The sequence below is a fragment of the Pteropus medius genome, unplaced genomic scaffold (genome assembly GCF_902729225.1).
Source record: "Pteropus medius unplaced genomic scaffold, Ma_sr-lr_union100, whole genome shotgun sequence".
NCBI classification, from domain to species: Eukaryota; Metazoa; Chordata; class Mammalia; order Chiroptera; family Pteropodidae; genus Pteropus; species Pteropus medius.
Window position 1 is genome coordinate 15,373,832 of NW_024349802.1, and position 20,382 is coordinate 15,394,213.

Sequence of the window (20,382 nt, forward strand, 5' to 3'; positions counted from 1 at the left end):
AGCCTCTGCGGGTTCAAACAGACTTCATCCAATGTCAAAACTTCTTGATTCTCCCGTATTCCATTTTTGCAGGAAGAGAGCCTTCTGGTCTATTTTTCAAGAAGGTGAGCTTGGGGTGGGTTAGAAGTGCTTGATTAGACTTTACACATCAGCATTTTTATTGGCCATTTTTGTTCTAGCTGTAGTGGAGGTTGATGGATTGTTATTTTTGGTTTCCAAACCCATGAAGAGGGGAGGGGGGCTGCTCAGGAGACACCCCCAAAAAGAAGGGGCCAGCCTTTCTCATGGAGCCGGGGGCGTGCCACTGCCTCCAACTTATTGCTTTATTGAGAACACCAGATAATAAACAACCAGGACTCGGCCTTTAGAAGTCAATAGAATAAATAAGCTGGAAAAGGTCGAAGAGAAAAAAAGCCAGTGAACGTGTAAGTAGAGGATTATATGGAGCCATTTAAAAGTACAAAAAGCAAGAGTAACAAAGCAGCAGATGGAATCTGGCCCCACGTGGCCTTGCCAAGCTAACTCTGAGAAGTACCGTGTAGAAAGTGTTCTCTTTATGTCCCCTGAAGCAGTCATGGTGTCCCCTAGCCAAATTCTCAGGCTGTTTCTATGGCGCTTACAAAAAAGACTACAGCGATGTCGATGTGGCCCTTCCCTTCTCATTCTGTGTCCTCTTCACAGCCTCGTGAAATAAATCTCTGGCTCAAATAAAATTGTTGAAAAGAAAATGGAACATGGAAATAAAGTGCTGTAGGGACAGGGGATGCCGATGAGTTCTGATTTTTCACAAAACAAGGAGAATTTCTCTAAGAGTAGACGGTGTTTATTTTTTGTTGAATTTTTCAATCAAATGGAATTGCTTAATTAAAAAAAAAAAACATCTCTTTTCGCTTTAAATACTACAGACAACCTCATTTTATCTCAGCAGACACCTAGAAACAAAACACTGGACCCACCAGAGAAAACTAGGCAATAAAAGCATCAGAAATTCAGGTCAACTGCGGAAGAGTTACTGTTAGCTGGCAGCTCTCGATTCTAAACAGAAGTGTCCCGGGACCTACGGGGTCGAACAAAATTTTCTTAGATCTGGGGATTTGGGAAAGTTGGACTCCTTTTAATTCTATCCCAATTGTTTTCTGCATAGGGAAATTAAAGTCAATGCGTCAAATGAAGACCCAAAGAAACATTTAAAAACATGTTTGACTAGTATTCAGTATGTGAGATTATTAAGTAATAATAACTTGTCCTCCTAGTTAACCTTGTCCTGGAATATATATAGGTTATTTGTTGCCGCCACCGCTATAATATTTTCTGAAGGATGCCAAGCTGTATGTAAGATCTTTTTGCTAAAGTCCAGGCTGTCCACACTGATCTCGTCTTTTCTCCGCTTGCCCCCCACGCACACTTTGCGTGGTTTTAGGATCGCCCGGGGTTTGCTGTTTTCCCTCGAGGCCTCCAGGGTGACGTCACGCTTGGTGTTTCGGTCAAACATCCTGAAGAAGTTGTTGTACGAGCCGGTCATGATGACACTGTAAGGCAGAGAGGAAACAGGGAGTGACCAGTGCCGCGGAGAAAGGCAGCAGTGATAGACTAGAGCCAACGACACCACACCATGGCCAGCTTACGGCACCGTGCGTTTTATTAAACACAAACAGAAACCCAGACAATTTCTGTCATGTGACTGTTGACTTCCTTTGGAATCACTAAGAGCAACATACTCTTGGGCTGGGCTTGGAAACAAGGATCGTGATAATCCTCCTTGTTAATTCTGTTCCATGGATTCCTTTTGGTTCCTTGGCTCAGTGAGCGCGTGGTTTTAACGATCCCAGCCCTTCCTACCTCGCATCAGGATTATGAGGCTAAAGCAGGGTTTGGAAAGTAGGGACACTTTGAAAACAATCTTTGCGCAGGGAGACTGACTCCATGCTGCCTGACTTCTAAGGTGTTCTCGCCCCAGTGGGAGAAATGCTGATAGCATAGCACGCTGGCCTAGGCACATCCTCCTCCTGCTAAGCACTAGCTCTCGATTCGGTCTTTTCAGAAAACTTATCTAAAAAATGATGTCACCCTGGTCTCACTTGGGAAGAGAGTAAACAAATTCAAATTTTAAAAGGATTCGGGATGGGAAAATAAGATTTTGTAGAGGGCTGACAGATGGTTTCTGCATTTTACAAGAGTTATCCATTCTCAGCTGTATCTGCAATTGATCAGGGGAACAGTGAATGCCATGAGCATTCCAGAAGCAAGGGACTGAATCTTTAATGGTGACAGGTAGGACATGGTGACAGGCTGAAGTGGAGACAGTGCTCCTCACGAAACATTCCACAGTGGCTGCACCCTGAAGAGGCTGGTGAAATTGGGCTGGTTAGGATGGGTGGGCACAGCGTCTCATCTGTTTCCTGTGACGTGGGTGTGTAGAGAGGTAAAGGAAACTGATAAGACTGGGTCACAGCCAGGGGGATAAGTTTTGGGGTATGTCGTCAGCTTTGCCAAGTAAATTAATCAAGGGTTAGATTTTGTTAGTCTGGCCCCGGGAGCGGTCGCCGTGAAATGTTTGTTTGTCTCTATAGAAGAACGAGCAGTTATTTCTTTGTCTTCCCCCGCACCCCCACCATCTCATTTCAGCTTCTGTTATCCCATCTAAGAGATTTACATATGGGAAGAAGTGAGTAACTTGTGCAGTGTCACGCCGGTAGTAGGTGGCAAAGTCTGGCATCCAGACTCACATCTGCCAGACTCCAGGGCATAAACATTCAGCTACTCGGCCTCTGGGCTTCCCCCACCATGGCCTGGCTTGTTTTTAAACAGTAAGAGGAAGTCTTTTTTAGAAAAACAAAACAAAACAAAACCTCTCAGCCTTATCTGAACAAAGAATAACATTTTCCCATTGTGACTTTATGGAAAAAATGTTGATCTTAGGATTCAAAGTCAAAACTTCTCTTGTCTCCACTATTGACTAGTGTCTGAGCTTGGGAAGGTCGTTATATCTTGCTGAGCCTCAGTTTCTTCAATTGTAAAATGAGGATGATGAAAACCTGTTTGGATTGTGGTCAGGATTAAATAACATGATGTGTATGAAGGTGTCTGCTACATAGTACGTGCTTAATGAGTGCTGTTTTAGGCTAAGATAGCTCGGAAATTAGAGCAATAACAACAAATATATAAATAATATGTATTAATTATAAGCAATGAGCAAATTAATAAATTATACACAAATAAACAACAAAAGAGGACAGGGCTAGCTTCTTCCCCTTGAGAGCTTTTGTTCATACATCACAGTTACCTGGCTCTCTCTTCCCCCTGCCCTATACCAACTAGGTGGTGTGACTTGGGTCCCTTGCCCTGTGGTGAGTCCTTCCAGGCCTGCTAAAGTGGAGGGCTCACTTTGGTTCACTGGCGAAGAAGGCTAAACGAGGGACAGAGACAGCTTGTGCTCACGGAAAGTATGAATCTCTGAGTGCTCTGCCACGACAGAATTTCTGTGCTTCCCAGCACCACTGTTGGTGCCGCCTTCATCAGGGGACAGACCCTGGTAGCCTGTGCTAGTCTTCCTGGAAGTCAGAGAATCATCTGTATTTGTCAAAGTAAAAATGAAACTATTGGGAGGTAATATGAAGTATTGTTGAAATCAAAGGCCTTAAAACAGTAATAAATCACATTGCGGGACTGATCAATGAGGCTGACTAGAATTCAGCTAATGAACCAACAGGGCTTTTGGCCGGGTCTATATAAGCAGTTTCAGGAGATAATTTTTGATCTAGAAAGTATCCTTTGCAGTAATCGGAACTATTCGTGCTGTTATTTGCTGGTGGATTATTAGTGATCTTCATTTTAGACAAGTTGGCCTAGCTCTAGGGGTGTCTTGTGTGTAGAAGGTAGGATTTTCTTGATATTAAATGGTCACCAATGCCAGTCCTGGAAGAGGATTCAAGGGTCTCACTATATTCTTCCCTTCTTTCCAGGCCTGGCCTCAGGGTTATCTGGTGACCCATACAATGCCTTGAGGCCTGATTTTGACCTCCTTTTGGTTGCACCCTGCTTAGTGTAAACCGCCCAGGGCCTCTGCGAGGGGAAGGCCCGCCATTGGAGAAGGTTCCCCAGCCACAGAGCCTTTCTTACCTGTCTGAGCCATTCCACACACACTCAAATTTATCAAAAATGCAGTCGTTTTCGTAGAGGGAGCACAGCTTGCTGCGGAGGTAGTCATGAACCTGGGGGTGGGAAACAGCGACAGGGCCAATTATTCTTAAAAATAATCATTTCTGTGAACACTGCCTGTTTTGGTGCGAGCCGCTAACCCTTTGAGTGTAATTGTGCCTTGAGTCAGAGGACCCTGGGTCTGAACCCAGGCTCGGCCCTTTCTAGCCGTGGGACATTGGGATGGGTTGTTGAACTGCTTATGCGGCCCGTGTGGATTACACAAGCTTGCTTAAGTGGCCAGAGGCACAGAGCAGGGCCCAGTAAGTGGTAGATTCCCATTTTCTAAGCTGATTTGTTAATGGGCGTTAGAAGACACAATTCATTCAACAAATATTTATTGAGTGTGTGCTATGTGCCTGGGATGGAGCAGTGAACTTGACGCTCTTGGTGTGCTTTCATCCCAGTATGGGGCAGAGGACCTGTTCATGTGAACCCTTTGTTCTGAGGCAGGTGGGGAGATGGCCCAGAAAGCGTCCCCGAGCCTGCCATGCTGTGAAATGTAAGAGTGCGAGGGCGAAGGTGGGGGACAGGTACAGCCTGGGTGACAGAGGATGGCTTGGCCCCGGGCGAGAGCCGTGGTGGGAAGTGGTCAGATTCTTGCCATGTTTGGAGGGAGAACTGATAGGACTTGTGGGTGGATCAGCTGTGGAGTGTGGAGAGAAAAACAGGAGTCAAAGGTGGCTCATGCATCTTTCTCTGGAGCAAGTGGAAGGATGGAGGTGCCGTGTTTGGTTTTGGATATGATAAGAAGTCTGTGCAAGTGAAGCAGTCGAGTAGACTCTGAGATGTGAAAGGGGCCGACCAGGAATAGGTAGCAATTCCTGCCTGACTGTTTCTATTTCTCAGTGAAATACAAAGCCAGGTTATCAGCTGAGAGTGAGAAAAGGGATGGGAATGGTTGGGAAACAGAATTGCTGGAAGGCACTGAGGGTCTTGAAGTTGCTGGATGTGAATTTTAATGGTTAGGTATTTTTCTCTTGCCACATTTAGCAGCTCAGGTGTAGATGCCAAATAGGCAGATGAATAAGGCTCAGAGAGTAGTAACCTGGCTTCCATTTTTCTCTGAGGGCAATCCGTCCAGAACCCTCCAGTAGGAAGTAGTAGTAACGGGCATACACAATGTGCTAACTTGTTGTTGTTAGCCAAGTGCTTTATCTATAAAGTCTCATTTCATCTCTAAAATCATCTTACGATGTAGGTGGTATCATTCTCTTCACTTTAATGGAGCATGAAGTACAAGGTACAACCTCATTTGTCCAAGATCGCACAGGAAATGACAGGACGGGAACTGAACTCCAGTATTGGGGTTTCAAAGCGCACACTCTTGACTACTGTAGCAATCTGCTTCCCCCACTCGCTCTGCCTCATTAGCCTCACCTTACATGAGGTCTCAGCCCTACCCAGGAGCTGCCATAATGAACTGAGGCCAAGAGGGAGATAGAATTGGGTGAAGTCAGAGGGATGTTACGATAAGCATTGTTTACATTAAGAGTGATGGTTCAATTTCCCTTTTCCTTGCAGCCTGGGCCCTTTCTCCCTTGACTTGAGTTCTGCTGGTTGCTGAGCTCAGAGGACCAGCTGTGTGCTTAGTACTGGGCAGAGGAACAAGGTAAGATTCATCCCATGTTGCATTACATGTTTTGGGTATTTAAAAGCTGTGTTATTGGACAGTGTAAATATTTCCCACTCTGCAAATTAACTCCCTCTATCTTTATTCTCTTGTTCCCCCAAAGTTCTGGGCCTTGCCAGGGTATCTGCTTCAGTGCCATGGTGACAGGGGAATCTGTCTGTGGCAGGGCAATTGATGCAAAGGTGAGGCTTATATCTTGCGCTTGGCACCTTTGCTATAAATGAACTCATTCTCCTTCCCTTTCTCTCCTGCCACCTTTTGAGCATATTAGAAGTGGCTCAGGTCTAGAAGGCCATTTGTTTTTAGGGGTGAACATCTTGAGCGATTAAGAATTTCTGAGCATCAAAGCAGAAGAGTGTCTGAGGGCAAAAAGACGGCTGATTCTGGGTCTTGACCAGAGGTTGGCCAACTTTTTCTACAAAGGGCCAGACAGTAAACACTTAAGCTTTGTGGGCCATGTGGCCTCAGTTGGAACTACTTGGTTCTGCCCTTGTAATGTGAAGGTAGCCGTAGGTAATCCATAAAGGAGCAGGGGCTGCGTTCCAGTAAACCTTTATTTACAAGAGGTGGTGGACAGCACTGGCCTCTGGGGTATGGTTTTGCTTAACCCTGGTCTTGACTATTATTCTTCCTTCCCTAAAATAGCACAGACTTTCTTTGGCTAAAGGGAATGGGGGAGTTAAGGGCATCGGGGGTAGGGGTAAACCTTCCTTCTGATGGTTGGAAGATCTCGATCTCAAGAATCAGTCTTATTTCCGGGCTGTGTGTGCTAGAGGGAGAGGAGCTGGGCTTCTGAAGGGGAAGGATGCCAAGCTGGGAGTGAATCCAGTGGGCAATGGAAGCCAATTTTGTTATCCTAGTACTCAAGCTCCACTTCTTGGAGGGAAAAGATGAGAAAAATAGATCTTTATTTTCAGCCGTATCTCCCCCTACTTTTTCCTCTTGTGTGGTGTACTTGTAAGGCAAGGCACAGATGCGAGTGTTCTGAGCAGGGAGAAACAATTTTGAAAATCCTTGGTTAAGCAGGTTTCTGTAATGCGGTCCTTCTCAGGCTCCCACAGTGGTCAAAGAATTTCAAAATTATAAGAAGGGGATAAAATATTAATTTACTTCATTGTAATCACCCAACTTTTTTTTTTATAGAAGTATTACAAATATTATCTTTAACATAATTAGGGGACAGAACAGTAAGGTTTGTAAATAGGGTGGCAGTGTGCCTTTTAAGCTGTCCTCTTTATGAAACTTCCCCAATCCCTCACCATTCACCTTTGATATTTTGTTTACAGAAACTCCATAGTGTCAAAATCTGTGCTTTGGAAGTGCAGGCCCAACAGTAGGAACTACATCACCCAGAACTCCATAAATCTTTTTTAAAATTTATTTTTCAATTATAGTTGACATACATTATATTAGTTTCCAGTGTACAACATAGTGATTAGACATTTATATACCTATGACCTGGTAGTTCCCCTGTTATGTCTAATACCCATCTGGCACCATACATACTTATTACAATATTATTGACTGTGTTCCCTATGCTGTACTTTACATCTTTGTGACTATAATTCCTGAGGGACAAAAATCAGGAAAACCTGTCTGTACCATTTTCTCCTCCCCAGAGTCTAAGTTCTGGGAAGTGCCTACCTGCCTCCCATTGAGGGCATCTGGAGGAAAAGAACATCTACTATAAAGGTATGTTGCATTTATGCTGTTGTTTAAAAAAAGTCTTAGGCAAACAAGACGGACCTTTCTCCATCAGTGAAGAGACATATGAGAAACACCCAGGGAGACTTAAAACTCATCCTATTTGATGATTCTCCCTACACGTTCCAAATATTATTTCTTCTCTGCAGTTAAGCTTGTGTTTGGCCTTCTGGACACTAAGCCAAATGTCCCAGCACATTGGCTCTCAATGGCGTGGAAGCCTGAGGTTGGCTAGTTAACGGACTGCTCATGACGAGCGAGAGTAAACTTGGTGGCTTTGTTATATTCCAGAGGTTGGCAAACTTTTCCTGTAAAGGGTCAGATAGTACAAATTTTAGGTTTTGAGGGCTATGTGGCCTCTGTCACCACCAACCCACTTTGCCATGTAGCGTGAAAACAGCCATAGACAACACAAAAAAATGATTGGTTGAGTTTCAATGAGACTTTTACGAAAATGGGGGTGGGGCTAGGTTTGGCCTACAAGTCAGTCTGCTAGCCCTTGTTCTATAGGAGAACTTGAAAATGGCTAATCATACTTAAGTCTACAGCTTCTCATTCATGGAAGCGTGATCAGCTCCATTGGCATATGCAAATACATAGCAGGAGCCTTACCCATCTCCCATGGTGGGCATTAGGCATTGATTATGGGATGCTTTCCCATTGCATCAGGCCTCACGATCTCTTCCGACAGTGTTCTAGACACTCAGTTTATTTACCATCTTTGATAGAGCATATAAATATAAGTTGCTTTGAAATATGCCATCTAAAGTAGTTAAAATTTTGTGGTATTTCATTTCAGTACATTGCAGAACACTAAAAAATAGTGTTCTGCAAAGTAGCTTGCCAAGCCTATTGCTAGTTAAACATGATTTGAGTACTATGATCTTAAAATGCTGATTATTCCAAGTTACTGCTGTGTTCTAAAACTAGCTTTGTTCTAAAAGCCTTTTCCTGAAATGAAAATACTTATCGGTCTCACCGCTATCTAGCCTAAATCTACTTTTCTCTCATCAAGGCTCTCCAGCAGGCCACACCTGTCAATACTGCCCACACTCAGGTTGTTCTGTTTTCCATTGCCACCTCTGTTTTGTGTTAAGGTTTGTAGCACTAGATGGTTCGTCTGTGCAGCTGGAAGAAGACACTTGTGTTGGCTCTAGCCCTGAGCTGAAGATGAAGGACTGTAAGTGAAATCTTGGCCCTGAAGTCCAGGTATAATTTAGCGGACAGTAAGATCCCCAGTGTATAAAGGATGCTCTTTGAACTACAGGAGTAACCAAACGATCTCAACTACATATGTGGCCTTGAATTCTGGCCCCCAGACCTTCCTATAGCACCCTCTAGAACTTTGTCATCAAAGTCCTTGGTGTCCTCAATCTCCTCTGTAAGTTTCTGCTTGTCATGTGGTAGCTGGACTTCTGTTCCAGACAACTGTTCCTGCCTGTAGTCCTCAGCTCCTTTGAAGTCAAATTCAATTTCCTGCTACTCATCCTTCTTACAGCCACCGATATTTCTCTAAGTCCTTCTGCCTCCTTCTCTGAAGCAATTCTAGCACCTTCATCTCTCTTCCTGCACCATTCTTTAGTGATTCAAATATTCTGGTCTCTCACAACTTTGCTTCTTTGGTCATGCTATCATTCCTATAGCTGAGCCCCTTTAACAAGCATTGCTACCTCTGGATTTTATCAATTCTTCAAATCCATTGATCTGACTACTTTCCTCTGTCCATTAGTTCCCACCTTACCTACTTTAGATTCAGTGATCCATCGCTACACTCACTCATTTCATACCTTCAAAACATGCCTTTCTCTCTCCATTGTACTCACTTGGCAAAAGCCCATCACTGGTTAAACCTAACTTTCTGCTCTTCCTTACCTGTACCAAGCAGGTGACTGTGGCTGGGAAGAAACAGTCTCACTCGAAATCAACAATATAAACCTCAAGTTTATATTATTGAGCAAGCCTGCAGTTCCCTAGTCCATTCACTCGTAGATTAGTATTTTACTCTTCCTCACTCAGCTGATAACTTTATTTTACTGAGAAAATAGACACATTAGGAAGAAACTGTCTATATGTTCCCAAGCCTACTGCATCTATGGCCAATTCTGCAATGGACTTGCTTCCTTCAAGCACTTTGCTCCCTTAGCTGTCTCCCACTCCACGGGCTTATTCTTAGCAGCACAGAACTTCCTTAAGCCTGTATCCCATTTTTCTTGATTTACCCTGTACTCACTGTGTCCACATCCTCTATTCACAGTCTGTCTTGAACCCACTCCAATCAGACATTCACCTCTCCTGAGGGTCACTGAGAATAGCAACGTTATTAAATCCAGTGGTCAATCCTCAGTCTTGTCTTACTTGATTCAGCAACAATTTAACAGTTGATGGCTCCGTCCTCATCGAGACATTTTCTCCACTTGGTTTCTAGGACATTTCTGTCACTTTCCCACCTGTCAACACTGGGGTCCTCTGCTTTTCTCTAATTATACTCATTTCCTAGGAGATCTCATCTAGTCCTAGGGGCTTTAAATATCCTCTATATACTCATGAGTATCAAATTTGTATCTCTAGGCTAAATATATCCAGACTCACATTGAGCTGTCTACTTGTCATTTTTGGAAGTTTAATTGGCTTAACATGTCCGAAGCTAAACTCTCGATGTCCTCATGTAGATAAAATGGCAACTCAACTTTTCTAATTGTCAGGATAAAAATCTTGGTGTGATCTTTGGTGCTTCCTTTCCTCTTCCACTCCTCATCAAATCCTGTTGGTTTCACCTTGGGAATAGTTCAAGAATCTGGCCACCTCTGTTGCTGATAGCCTCATCTAAGCTACTAACAGCCATTGCCAGAATGTCACAATAACATCACAACTATTCTGTCTCCTCCCTGGCACAACCAGACTGTTCATTTAAAAATGTCAATAATGACAATGTTCTGGAATGGGGAGTGGAGATGTTGTACAGCTTTGAGAATAGACTAAAACCACTCAATTGCATACTTTGAAAGAGTGAGAATTATGATATGTGAATTATAGCTCACAAAGAAATATATAAGTCAAATCCCTCTGTGTAGAATTTCCCTTTTTTATCTAATCCAAGATATCTTAAGATTAGTTTAGCCCTGCCTCTTGATATTTGCTTCTATTGTACTCTTGCCTGGAATTAGCTTCTTCAACTCCTTTCTACCTCAAAGCCTAGTCTTCCTCTTTCAAAAACCTAATTCAAACAGTGCCTTCTCCCTTGTAAGTAAGTCTACCAACCATCTGGCCAAGACTTAAGACTAAATCTACACGCGATGTTTTTCATTCCTCTTTTGTCCACACTCAGCAAACTTCATAGACTTTCCATCCTACCTGCACCTGTATGCCACCATTCCAGCCCAAACTGCCATCATCTGCTCCTACCTAAATTTCTTTAATCCGTTTGGCAAACTGCAGTGTGAAACTTATGGTAAAAACTACTTCACCAGAGCCTACGCCTCCAGGTTCTTCTTTCTGGCCTTGTGTTCCATGTTCCAGGTACAGAGAGCTCCTTTCTGAACACAACCCCTTTCCCTTGCCTCCAGGCCTTCCAACACACGAGTCTAAGGATATAATTTTTCAGGCTAGTTCAAGGAAGTCAAGACTCAGCCTAAGGGTCACTTCAGGAGAGCCTTTCTCTAGGCTGGCCCTCCCTGCATGTGCTCCCATGGCACTTGGTGTCGGCTCTCGCACCACTGCACGCTCAATTCCCTATTCTGCACCTCACTTCCCCACCAGACAGCTCCAGGAAGGCAGGACCGTGTCTGTCTTGTTCACCTCTGTATCTGTGATGTCCTCGGTATCCGCAGCACATGAAGTACTCATGCACCCTCATCTGAATCCTATGGCACTGACGGCTGTAGCGTTTACATTTTTCTGCATTGCAGGCAGAGGCTGCCTTGGAAGCCCCCCAGAGGAAGTGTTCAGTACACCTATGTGTGGGTGGTGGTCTCTACCTGGTAAGTCTCGATAGGGCGGTTCTCCATGTTGAGATCCCAGACTTTAACGGTCAGATAGTCCCTGGTCATGATATACCTCCCACTGTGGCTGAACTTCACGTCCGAAATCGAAGAGATGATTTCAGAGAAAAACGACCTGTTGCTTGGATCCTCCGGCTCTTCAAAAACTGTAGAACAAAAACAAGATGAGTTTAGCACATCCTTAGCAGCAGACTCTAACGCGTTTGGGCCAGCTAGAAAACCCACTGTCTCACTTGGAACAGAGCTAGTGTCTGCAGGATGTAAGTAAGTTGAAAACAGAACCTTCAGCTCCCTGGCAGCAGAAAAAGCTGTCACTGGTTTCTGTATTTTCTTTCTCATGGAAGGATTGGCTTGGGACCTGTCCCATCCATTCATCTGGCACTGAGCGTTTCCAAGCTCCAGGTCTACGATCCAACTCCATTTCACATTTCCTTTTGTCTTTGGGTGTCACTGCACATACCCAAACCTGCAGTCATCTTAGAGGCTTACAAAATTTTTTTTACAGCTTTAGTGAGATGTAATTTATATATTATAAAATTTACTCATTTAAAGATTACAGTTCGGTCTTTTTTAGTATAATCACACAACCACAATCTAAATTTTGAACATGTTCATCTATCCCCCCCTCCAAAAATAAAATCCCAACAAACTCCATTAGCAGCTAATCCCCATTCCCTGCAGCCCTAGGCTACTACTAATCTATTTTCTAGTTTGCCTATACTAGATAGGCAAACTATCTAGTATATGAATAGTTTTATATGAATAGTTTGCCTATTCATATAAATGGAATCGTACAATATGTGTTTGTATCTAACTTCTTCCATTTAGCTTAATGTTTTCAAGCTTCATCCACATTATAGCATGAATTAGTACATCATTCCTTTTAATGGCTGAATAATATTCTATTGTACGGATATGCCACATCTCTATAAACATTTCGGGTTGTTTCTACTTCTTGGTATTATAATAATGCTGCTATGAATATTCATGTGCAAGTTTTTGTGTAGACATTTGTTTTTATCTCTTGGATCACAGTGTTTAATAATGAGTTTTGCTGCTAGACTGCCTTGGGTCTAATGTTATTTACTGACATTTACTAGTTGCGTGAGTTTGGGCAAGTTACTTAACTATTCTGTGCCTTGGTCTCATCAATAAAATGTGTCCACAATGTCTTTTGTGTATATTGTCCATTTGCTCTGATACCCGGGCACTTATTGTCTCAACAGCTGCTTTCCGCTTCCAGGAATAAAAAGACACGGCACCTCAGTTTGATATCAAAGCCTGTCACAAGCTGCCTTACTTCCTAGGTCCACCTTGATTTTGAACTTCTGTGGTTCAAATTGGATGTAAAGAATATCACTTGACATTTCCCATTTCTAGGCTCTGCCTGATCATTCCTTCTTCATCGATTCGAATGCCTCATCTTTTATATACTATTTTACCACCAAATAATATTTTTTTTCTCTGAAGGCTCATTGTACTTCGTCTGGCTCATTTATTTAGTACGTGCTCAGGTTTTCTCACAATGAAGCTATCACTTCTCTTGGTATTATTTAATAATCCATGGGTTTGTCTTATCTCAACTAGGATATAAGCTTCTAGAGGGCAGGATTTTGGCTTTTCTTATCTTTGTACTGAGAGTCTCATATACAAATGTTCAATAAATATTTGTTGCTTGATTGGAACCAAAGCCAGAAAAATTAATGAATTCTTTGCCTTCTGGGTGCTTAGCATGTATGATATCAAGCTATACATTTGCTGATATTTAATTATTTTTGACCTACAACAATGGCAGTTGAGTATGGTTCTACTTAAAAGTGTTTGTATCACACAATTCTAGGCTGAACCAAACACTAGTCTACAGGTTACTGAGTTAACTCATCCTCCAAGGCTTCCTCTTTCCTGCCTGCTCAATGCACTCACACAATCGCTATCAAATTCCATGAAGAAAACCTAAGAATATAATGAGTTCCCTTTCAAACCTGGCTGAATTATACCACTAGCTAAACCAGAATACTTCTTTTCACAGAACCATTGTAGAAAACAGCGAAAAACAACCAGAAAAACAACCAATCAATCAGAATTGAACTTGAGAATCAAACAAAACAAAACAGTGAAACAGTATAACGCGAGCTCATTACAGTCTGACACAAAGTCTCAGAACGTGCCCTCTCCCCTGGCGTTAGGTCAAACACTAATGAAGGCCCTTGGGTTCTGACTGGTATCCTCGTCGTTGAGAACTATGTCTTCACATTAGTTTCAATTTAAGGTGATCTCATTAGGACTGGGGACTTAAACTCCAAGCACACCCTCTGTAAAACATCTTAATAGTAATGAGTGGGAGCCCAGAGGCTTGGTCACCTGCAGGGACAACTTGAGGCAGTAAGTGGGAAGGGCTTAGCAAACCTCTCTCGAGTCAGTTCCTGCTTTTGTCACTTACCAGCAGTTGACATTTTCTTTACTACTCTGAGATTCAGTCTTCCCAGCTGCAGAATGGGGATGCAGGTGGCCTGGCACACAAGCTTGGGACATGGTAGGTTCTCAGTCAACGTTAGTTGCTACTTTTATCATCATTAACATGCACTGCTTTTGTACTGGCCAATCATATGTAAAGATTGTTTATAAGAAATCTGTTCTTCAAATACTTGGCATACTGGGGGGCTAGTGTAGCAACATTATAAAGCCTCAAAATGACACCTCCAAGAAAATGGAGGTGAAATGAAGAGACAATTCTTTAACCCACCACTAATTATTTATGTCAGACACAGAGGGCAGGACATAGACAACATACCAGCACAGCACTGTGCCTATTCAAGTCTTAATAACTTCATGAATTCTTTTCAGCAACATTTAATAACATTAATAATTACTGCCTATAGGAAGCTTATTATATTCTAGGCTCTGTACTTTACATGCTTTATCTCATGTAATCCTTATGACGATACTATGAAGTAGGAATGAAGATTCCTTATTTTATAAACATGAAAAACCAAGGGACAGAGAGGTTTTGTCACCTGTCCAAGGATACACAGCTAGACCAAGGTAGAGCTGCATTTTGAATTAAGGTCTGATTTCAAAGTCTTTATTCTTAATCGTGATGCAGTTCTGCCTTGTACTATGTACAAGACCTTATTTTAGGAGCTGTAGAAAAATAGCAGGGAATCTACACAGAACTATGGAATCGTAAACCTGGAATGGATCTGAATGACAGCTAGTCTAACGCTATCCTTTTTGTACAGCCGAAGTCCACTTCAAACACTGAAGGAGCATGGCTTCTACACCACGAGCTCATGAATTTTAGTTCTACTGCACCATCAGAAAGCGTAAGATGGGAACCCCAAGACTTTGTACACCCTGTTGAGACCCTCACCACAAGAAGCCCAGCCCCTCAGGTCATCTCTTACCCCTGGTTCTAATCCCTGTGGCCTGTCAACAACGAGGTGACCTTTCCTTCTACTGTCCCTCTCCCTTGGTTTACGTACATGGATGTATAATATATTTATTTGTCTCTAACAGAATGCAAGCTCTACAGGGCAGTTTTTTTTTGGGGGGGCGTCTATTTTGTTCTATATTTTCTGAAACATAGGAGGTGTTCAGTAAATATGTTAAATAAATGAATGTTGACAAACCACTTGAATTTTTAAATGAAAATAATACATATCTATTAAACAGGTCCTGAAAACAACCTACCTAAGCAATGTTTTATTAACCTCAGATTTGTTTCTTTAAGTCCTTAAAAAGTATGAAAAAATACATTCCATAAGAAGTTATCTGTAATTCAAGGTTTTCACTAATTCTGTCCGAGCAATCATTTGTCAGCTATTTAAGTGTCTTTTATGTACATGAAGACACATGCACAACACTTTGCACATTACCTAGAACATACAAATAAAAAGTATCTGTTGGAAAGACGCATGCCAGGCCCTGTACTAAACACCAAACAAAAGAAACAAGACACATCCAGTCCCACCCTCACCGCCCCACAGGCCCGAGAAAGATAAATGTTAAGCAATTACACATTAGTTACAGATGTGAGCTTTTACTGCATTATCAGAGGAGAATAAACCGGCTAGTGGAATGCCAATGGAACATCACTGTGCCCCATGTAAGTTAATGAACATGTGGTACAAAAGTATATTGTTCGAGTGAAAGATCTTAAGATAAACTAAAACCTGTGTTTCTCCTGGAGACCCTTGGCTTGGCATTAGAAATCCTGCTGACCTGCCGGGTTTCCAGCTCGCTTCCAGAAAAGCAGCCATCACAAGAAGAAAAGAAGAAAGCCATGGTGGAGAGAAGGTGATCTTTGGTCCCTTTGTGAGGAAGCAGTCTTGAGAGTCCTGAGCCCAGATCTAGTCACCGGGGATGTGTCAGATTTGCCAATAGGGAGTATGTGTCTCACAGACCCAATAATAGTAACAAAAACAATGACAGTAACAAAAACGATGATGACATCTGCTACCATTTCTTGGTCCTTATGCTTTGCATATGTTATCCTATTTAATGCTTGAACTTATGAGGAAAGTACTCTTCCTGTCCTTACTTAGAGATGAGACAGACCAGGAGAGGCTGGGTAACTCGTCTAGGATTACGCGGCCGCCGAGGAGCGGGGGTGGGCTTTCTAGTTACACTGCCTCCACAACCAGGCCTTCCTGGCTTTGTCAAACCACCTCTTTGTTCAAATGATCCAATTAAACTGGGCCCCCTCATGCTCTGGATAGAACTTGTGCATTCCCACTTATGTGCCTCTGCTCCTCCTCACCTCTTTCTGTGTCCATCATGGGATACGGGAGGGAATATCAGACTGAGAGTCAGGGATGCTGGGTTGGAAGCCAGGCTGGACGTAAATTAGCTGGCTCTTAATAATAATACCTACTATCTGTTGTGCACTTATGCTGTGTGCTTTACATGTATTAACCCATTCAATACTCGTTATTTCCCTTTTCCACAAATAGTCCAATCAGTTAACTCAGGCACAGATGTTCTACAGCTAGCAGGAGGCAGAGCAAGGACATGAGCTTCTGCCTATGCTCTTAATCTCTGTCCTATTGCCTCTCATTTGAGCGACTGAGCAATGGTCAATTCCCTGGGCCTGCTTCCGTGTCTGTAATATGAAGGAGGTAGGATTGCCTATCAGGTCCCTCCCACTTCTTAGATAATATGACCTGTGAAATTCCACTAGCCTTGTCTTTCGTTTTCCCTCTACTGATCCCCATTACTGCAGGGAAGCCTTCCCAAAGTGACTTCAGCATGTCTAGCCTATGCCAGTCAAGCATTCTAGATTCTGAAGCCAACGAGCTTGGAAAACTGCTACCTAAGTCTGGGGACTGACGACATGATTCGCTTATTAAAGGTGCTGAGAAGTAAGTCCCGCAGGTAAAAAAATTAACATTCTTTACTCCAGTTTTCTCAGTCTTGGCACTGTTGAATTCGGGGCTAAGTAATTCTTTGTTGTTGGGGCATCATAAGATGTTTAACGGCATCATAGGATGTTTAACGACATCCCTGGCCTCGCCCACAAAATCCATGACCCCCAGTTGTGACAACCAAAAATGGCTCCAGATGTTGCCAAATGTTCCCAGGGGAGCATGAATACCCCTGGCTTTAATCCTGTTTTCAAGTCTTATTGGATCATTATACCTCCTTTACCACTATTCATATATATATATATATATATATATATATATATATATATATATATTTTTTTTTGGCAAATCACTTGTAGCCCACTGTTTCTCTAATACAGAGTTCCTCAGAACACACCTTGGGTTACAAAACTATAGTCCAAAGCAACTGACACTCCCTCTTAAATCCCAGAGGCTATCCCACAGTCCCCCTCTTATCTGTGGGGGGTATGTCCCAAGACCTCCAGTGAATGCCTGAAACCATAAATGGCACAAAACCCTATATACTATATTTCTTCCTATACATACATACCTATGATTAAGTTTATAAATTAGGCATGGTAAGAGATTAACAATAATAATAGAAAAATTATGATAACATACTGTAATAAAAAGCTATGTGAATATGATCTCTCTGAAAATACCATATTATATTGTATATACGGTGTGAGTACACGGGACAAAGGGACGAGTCACAGCCCAGGTGACACAGAGCAAGTATGTGTGAGATTTCATTACAGTACTCAGAACGGCACATGATTCAAAACTTATGAATTGTTCATTTCTGGAATTTTCCATTAAATAATTTAGGACTGCAGTTGACCACGGGTAACCGAAACCATGGAAAGCAAGACCAAGGATAAGGGGGGGGCCACTGTACCAGATGTCCCGAGCAGACGGTGTGTTGTGTTATAACATGTGCAGACGTGAATATGTCTCCACGGTACTGAGAGTATGTTGTGTTTGATGTTATCCTTCACAGTGCCTGGCACAAGGCTATTCGCATAAGAATGCTTAGATAAGTGATTAAATGAATAAGGTCCCAGAACTCTGGGAAAGGATAGAAATCACAAATAAGACAGAGGAAGAGTTCAGAAGGAAACTACTAACTTTAGAGAAACCTAAAACTACATTCATTATGATCGGGGCAAAAGCAGACAGGAAACATGCAGCGTGTTGCTCACAGACTCTGGGCACAGAAGAGAGAAGGTAGGGAAACCACAGGCAAACCTTGGGGGTGGCTCCTTTTCCTGGACCCCACGCTGGACACTGCATAGAAACTTAGGCCCATGATGAAGGGTCAGCAGGGGACTGAAGGCCAAACAGCTGATCCTGTGGCTTCCTTACACTCCTTCCCATTTGGTGTGATGGCTAAGGGTACAGGTGGCTCCAAGCTTAGCAGGCCTGGGTTGAACTCCAGCTCTGTTGCTTATAGGTTATGAAGCCTTGGATGAGTGGCTTGACTTCCAAGCTTCCTTTTCGTTACCTGTCAATGGAGACATCTACATTTTGGAGTGGTTTTGGGACAGATGAGATCTTTCACGTCAAACACTTAACATAGTGTTTGTACCCAGCATAATAGGGAAGGCAGCAGCAATGCAGAAGTGGGTGCTGCTTAAGGCAAGCTGGGTGTGAAATGAGTCCAAAAGCCTGAGGTGTTTTTCCATCGGGGCCAGACCTTAAGTGCTACAGCTGTAAATCAATTTCTAAGTCTTCTAACTGGGCTGTAACACAGACACACAATAGCTTGTCTCTGGACGAGCACTTGAAATTCACCTTTTTTGGTACAAGTGTCTTTCATTTGGTGCTGAATGATGTCACCACCACCCTGGCTTTGATGAGTCGGGCAGATGAGAGGGAGAGTACAGGAAACTAGGTAGGGGGATGGGAAGGTTTGTTCTTGAAAAAGGAACAGACTCAGAATCACGCACAGGGTTTTAAATTGCTCACTTCTGCTGACATTACTTCTATGGAGATGTGCAGCTGGCACGCTTTTCCGTTTGGAGACATGGTTGACAATTTCCCCATAATGGGGACAAAATTGGCAATTTTCCTACAGAGGGAGGCAGATGGCAATTTCCCTTCTGAGATATGCAGGCAACACTTTTACCCCTGGAGAGAAAAGACTCGGCGATTGAGATGCAGCCAGTAATTTTTGCTATACATCCAACAGTTTTGCCCAATGAGAGAAACGGCCAACAGTTTTCCCACGGAGAGTAAGAACTCCCATGGATGGATAATGCTGGCCTTTATCCAGCTGAGGACAAATGAGAAAAGAAGTTTAAGATTTAATTAGTGGCTACTGTACTACCATGGGCCTAATGATATAGTCTCCAGACATGGGCTGGAGACGGGGAACTTAGATCATATTAAGACTCAGAGGACTCTGAACTGGGAACGTGATGCCCAGTTGCTGAACCTTTTTCATTTGCTTTCGTACAGCCCTTCATTAATTCTGCAAATAACTGTTCAGCAGTGAACACTGTAGCAACACAATGCACAGCATTGTGGAGAATGACCAATGAAGCTAGAAGAGATTACACTGGCCCCTGACTTTTGTATAACTGTTTTCAGAATACTTCTGTACATACTTCAAAAATGTTCTCTCTTTTAATAAATAATCAAAGTTAAGAAATAATAAGTCAAAAACCATTTTTTTTTTCCAGACAGGAAAAAAGGACCAAAAATTCTCTGGGGGGAGTAATGATGAGACAGTCTGGGCTGGGGTGACCAGGTAAGGCTTAAGAATACACTGAACCTTGAAAGATCGATAAACTCTGGATAGGTCAGAGTTCATTAAACTTCTTAAAGAGTTGGATAGTAAATATTTTAGGCTTTGAGAGCAATTTGGTCCTTGTTGCAATTACTCCACTCTGCCTTTGTAGTATGAAAGCAGTGTAGATAATATGTAAATAGATAAAAATGTATTTCAACAAGGCTCTACTTTTGGACACTGAAATTTCAATTTTGTCTAATTTTTATGTGTCATAAAACAGTATTCTTCTTTTGATTTTTGTTCGACCATTTAAAAATATAATGACCTCACCCCAAATAGCCAAAATAATCTTGAGGAAGACAAAAGTGACCTGATATCAAACTATACTTCCAGGCTATAGTAATCAAAACAGCATGATACTTGCATAAAAACAGACAGAGATCAATGGAACAGAATAGAGAGCCCAGAAATAAATCAACACCTATATGGTCAATTGATCTATGAAGAAGGAGGCAGGAATTTCAATGCAGTAAACAGAGTCTCTTAAATAAATGGTGTTGGGAAAACTAGACAGATACATGTAAAAAAATGAAACTAGAACACTTTCTTACACCATATACAAGAATAAACTCTAAATAAATGGATTAAACACTTAAATGTAAGATTTGAAACCACAAAACTCCTAGAAGAAAACATAGGCAGTAAACTCTTTGACATTGCTTTTAGTAATAT

At 42.4% G+C, this 20,382-nt stretch overlaps 1 protein-coding gene across 4 annotated transcripts in view; it reads right to left on the reverse strand.

Moving 5' to 3' along the window:
* Positions 1 to 342: 342 nt before the first annotated feature.
* The window catches only part of PPP2R2B (protein phosphatase 2 regulatory subunit Bbeta), a 239,885-nt gene continuing 219,845 nt past the window's right edge, over positions 343 to 20,382 (reverse strand). For 3 of the 4 annotated variants that reach the window (XM_039836460.1, XM_039836461.1, XM_039836463.1), the window contains 3 exons: positions 11,509 to 11,678; positions 4,120 to 4,211; positions 808 to 1,529 (listed from right to left, as the gene is read on the reverse strand). In XM_039836460.1, coding sequence (XP_039692394.1) covers positions 1,250 to 1,529; positions 4,120 to 4,211; positions 11,509 to 11,678 — 542 coding nt within the window. In that variant the 3' untranslated portion in view covers positions 808 to 1,249. Of the gene's footprint in view, positions 1,530 to 4,119; positions 4,212 to 11,508; positions 11,679 to 20,382 lie in introns of all 4 variants that reach the window. The other variant, XM_039836462.1, reaches the window with a different exon arrangement.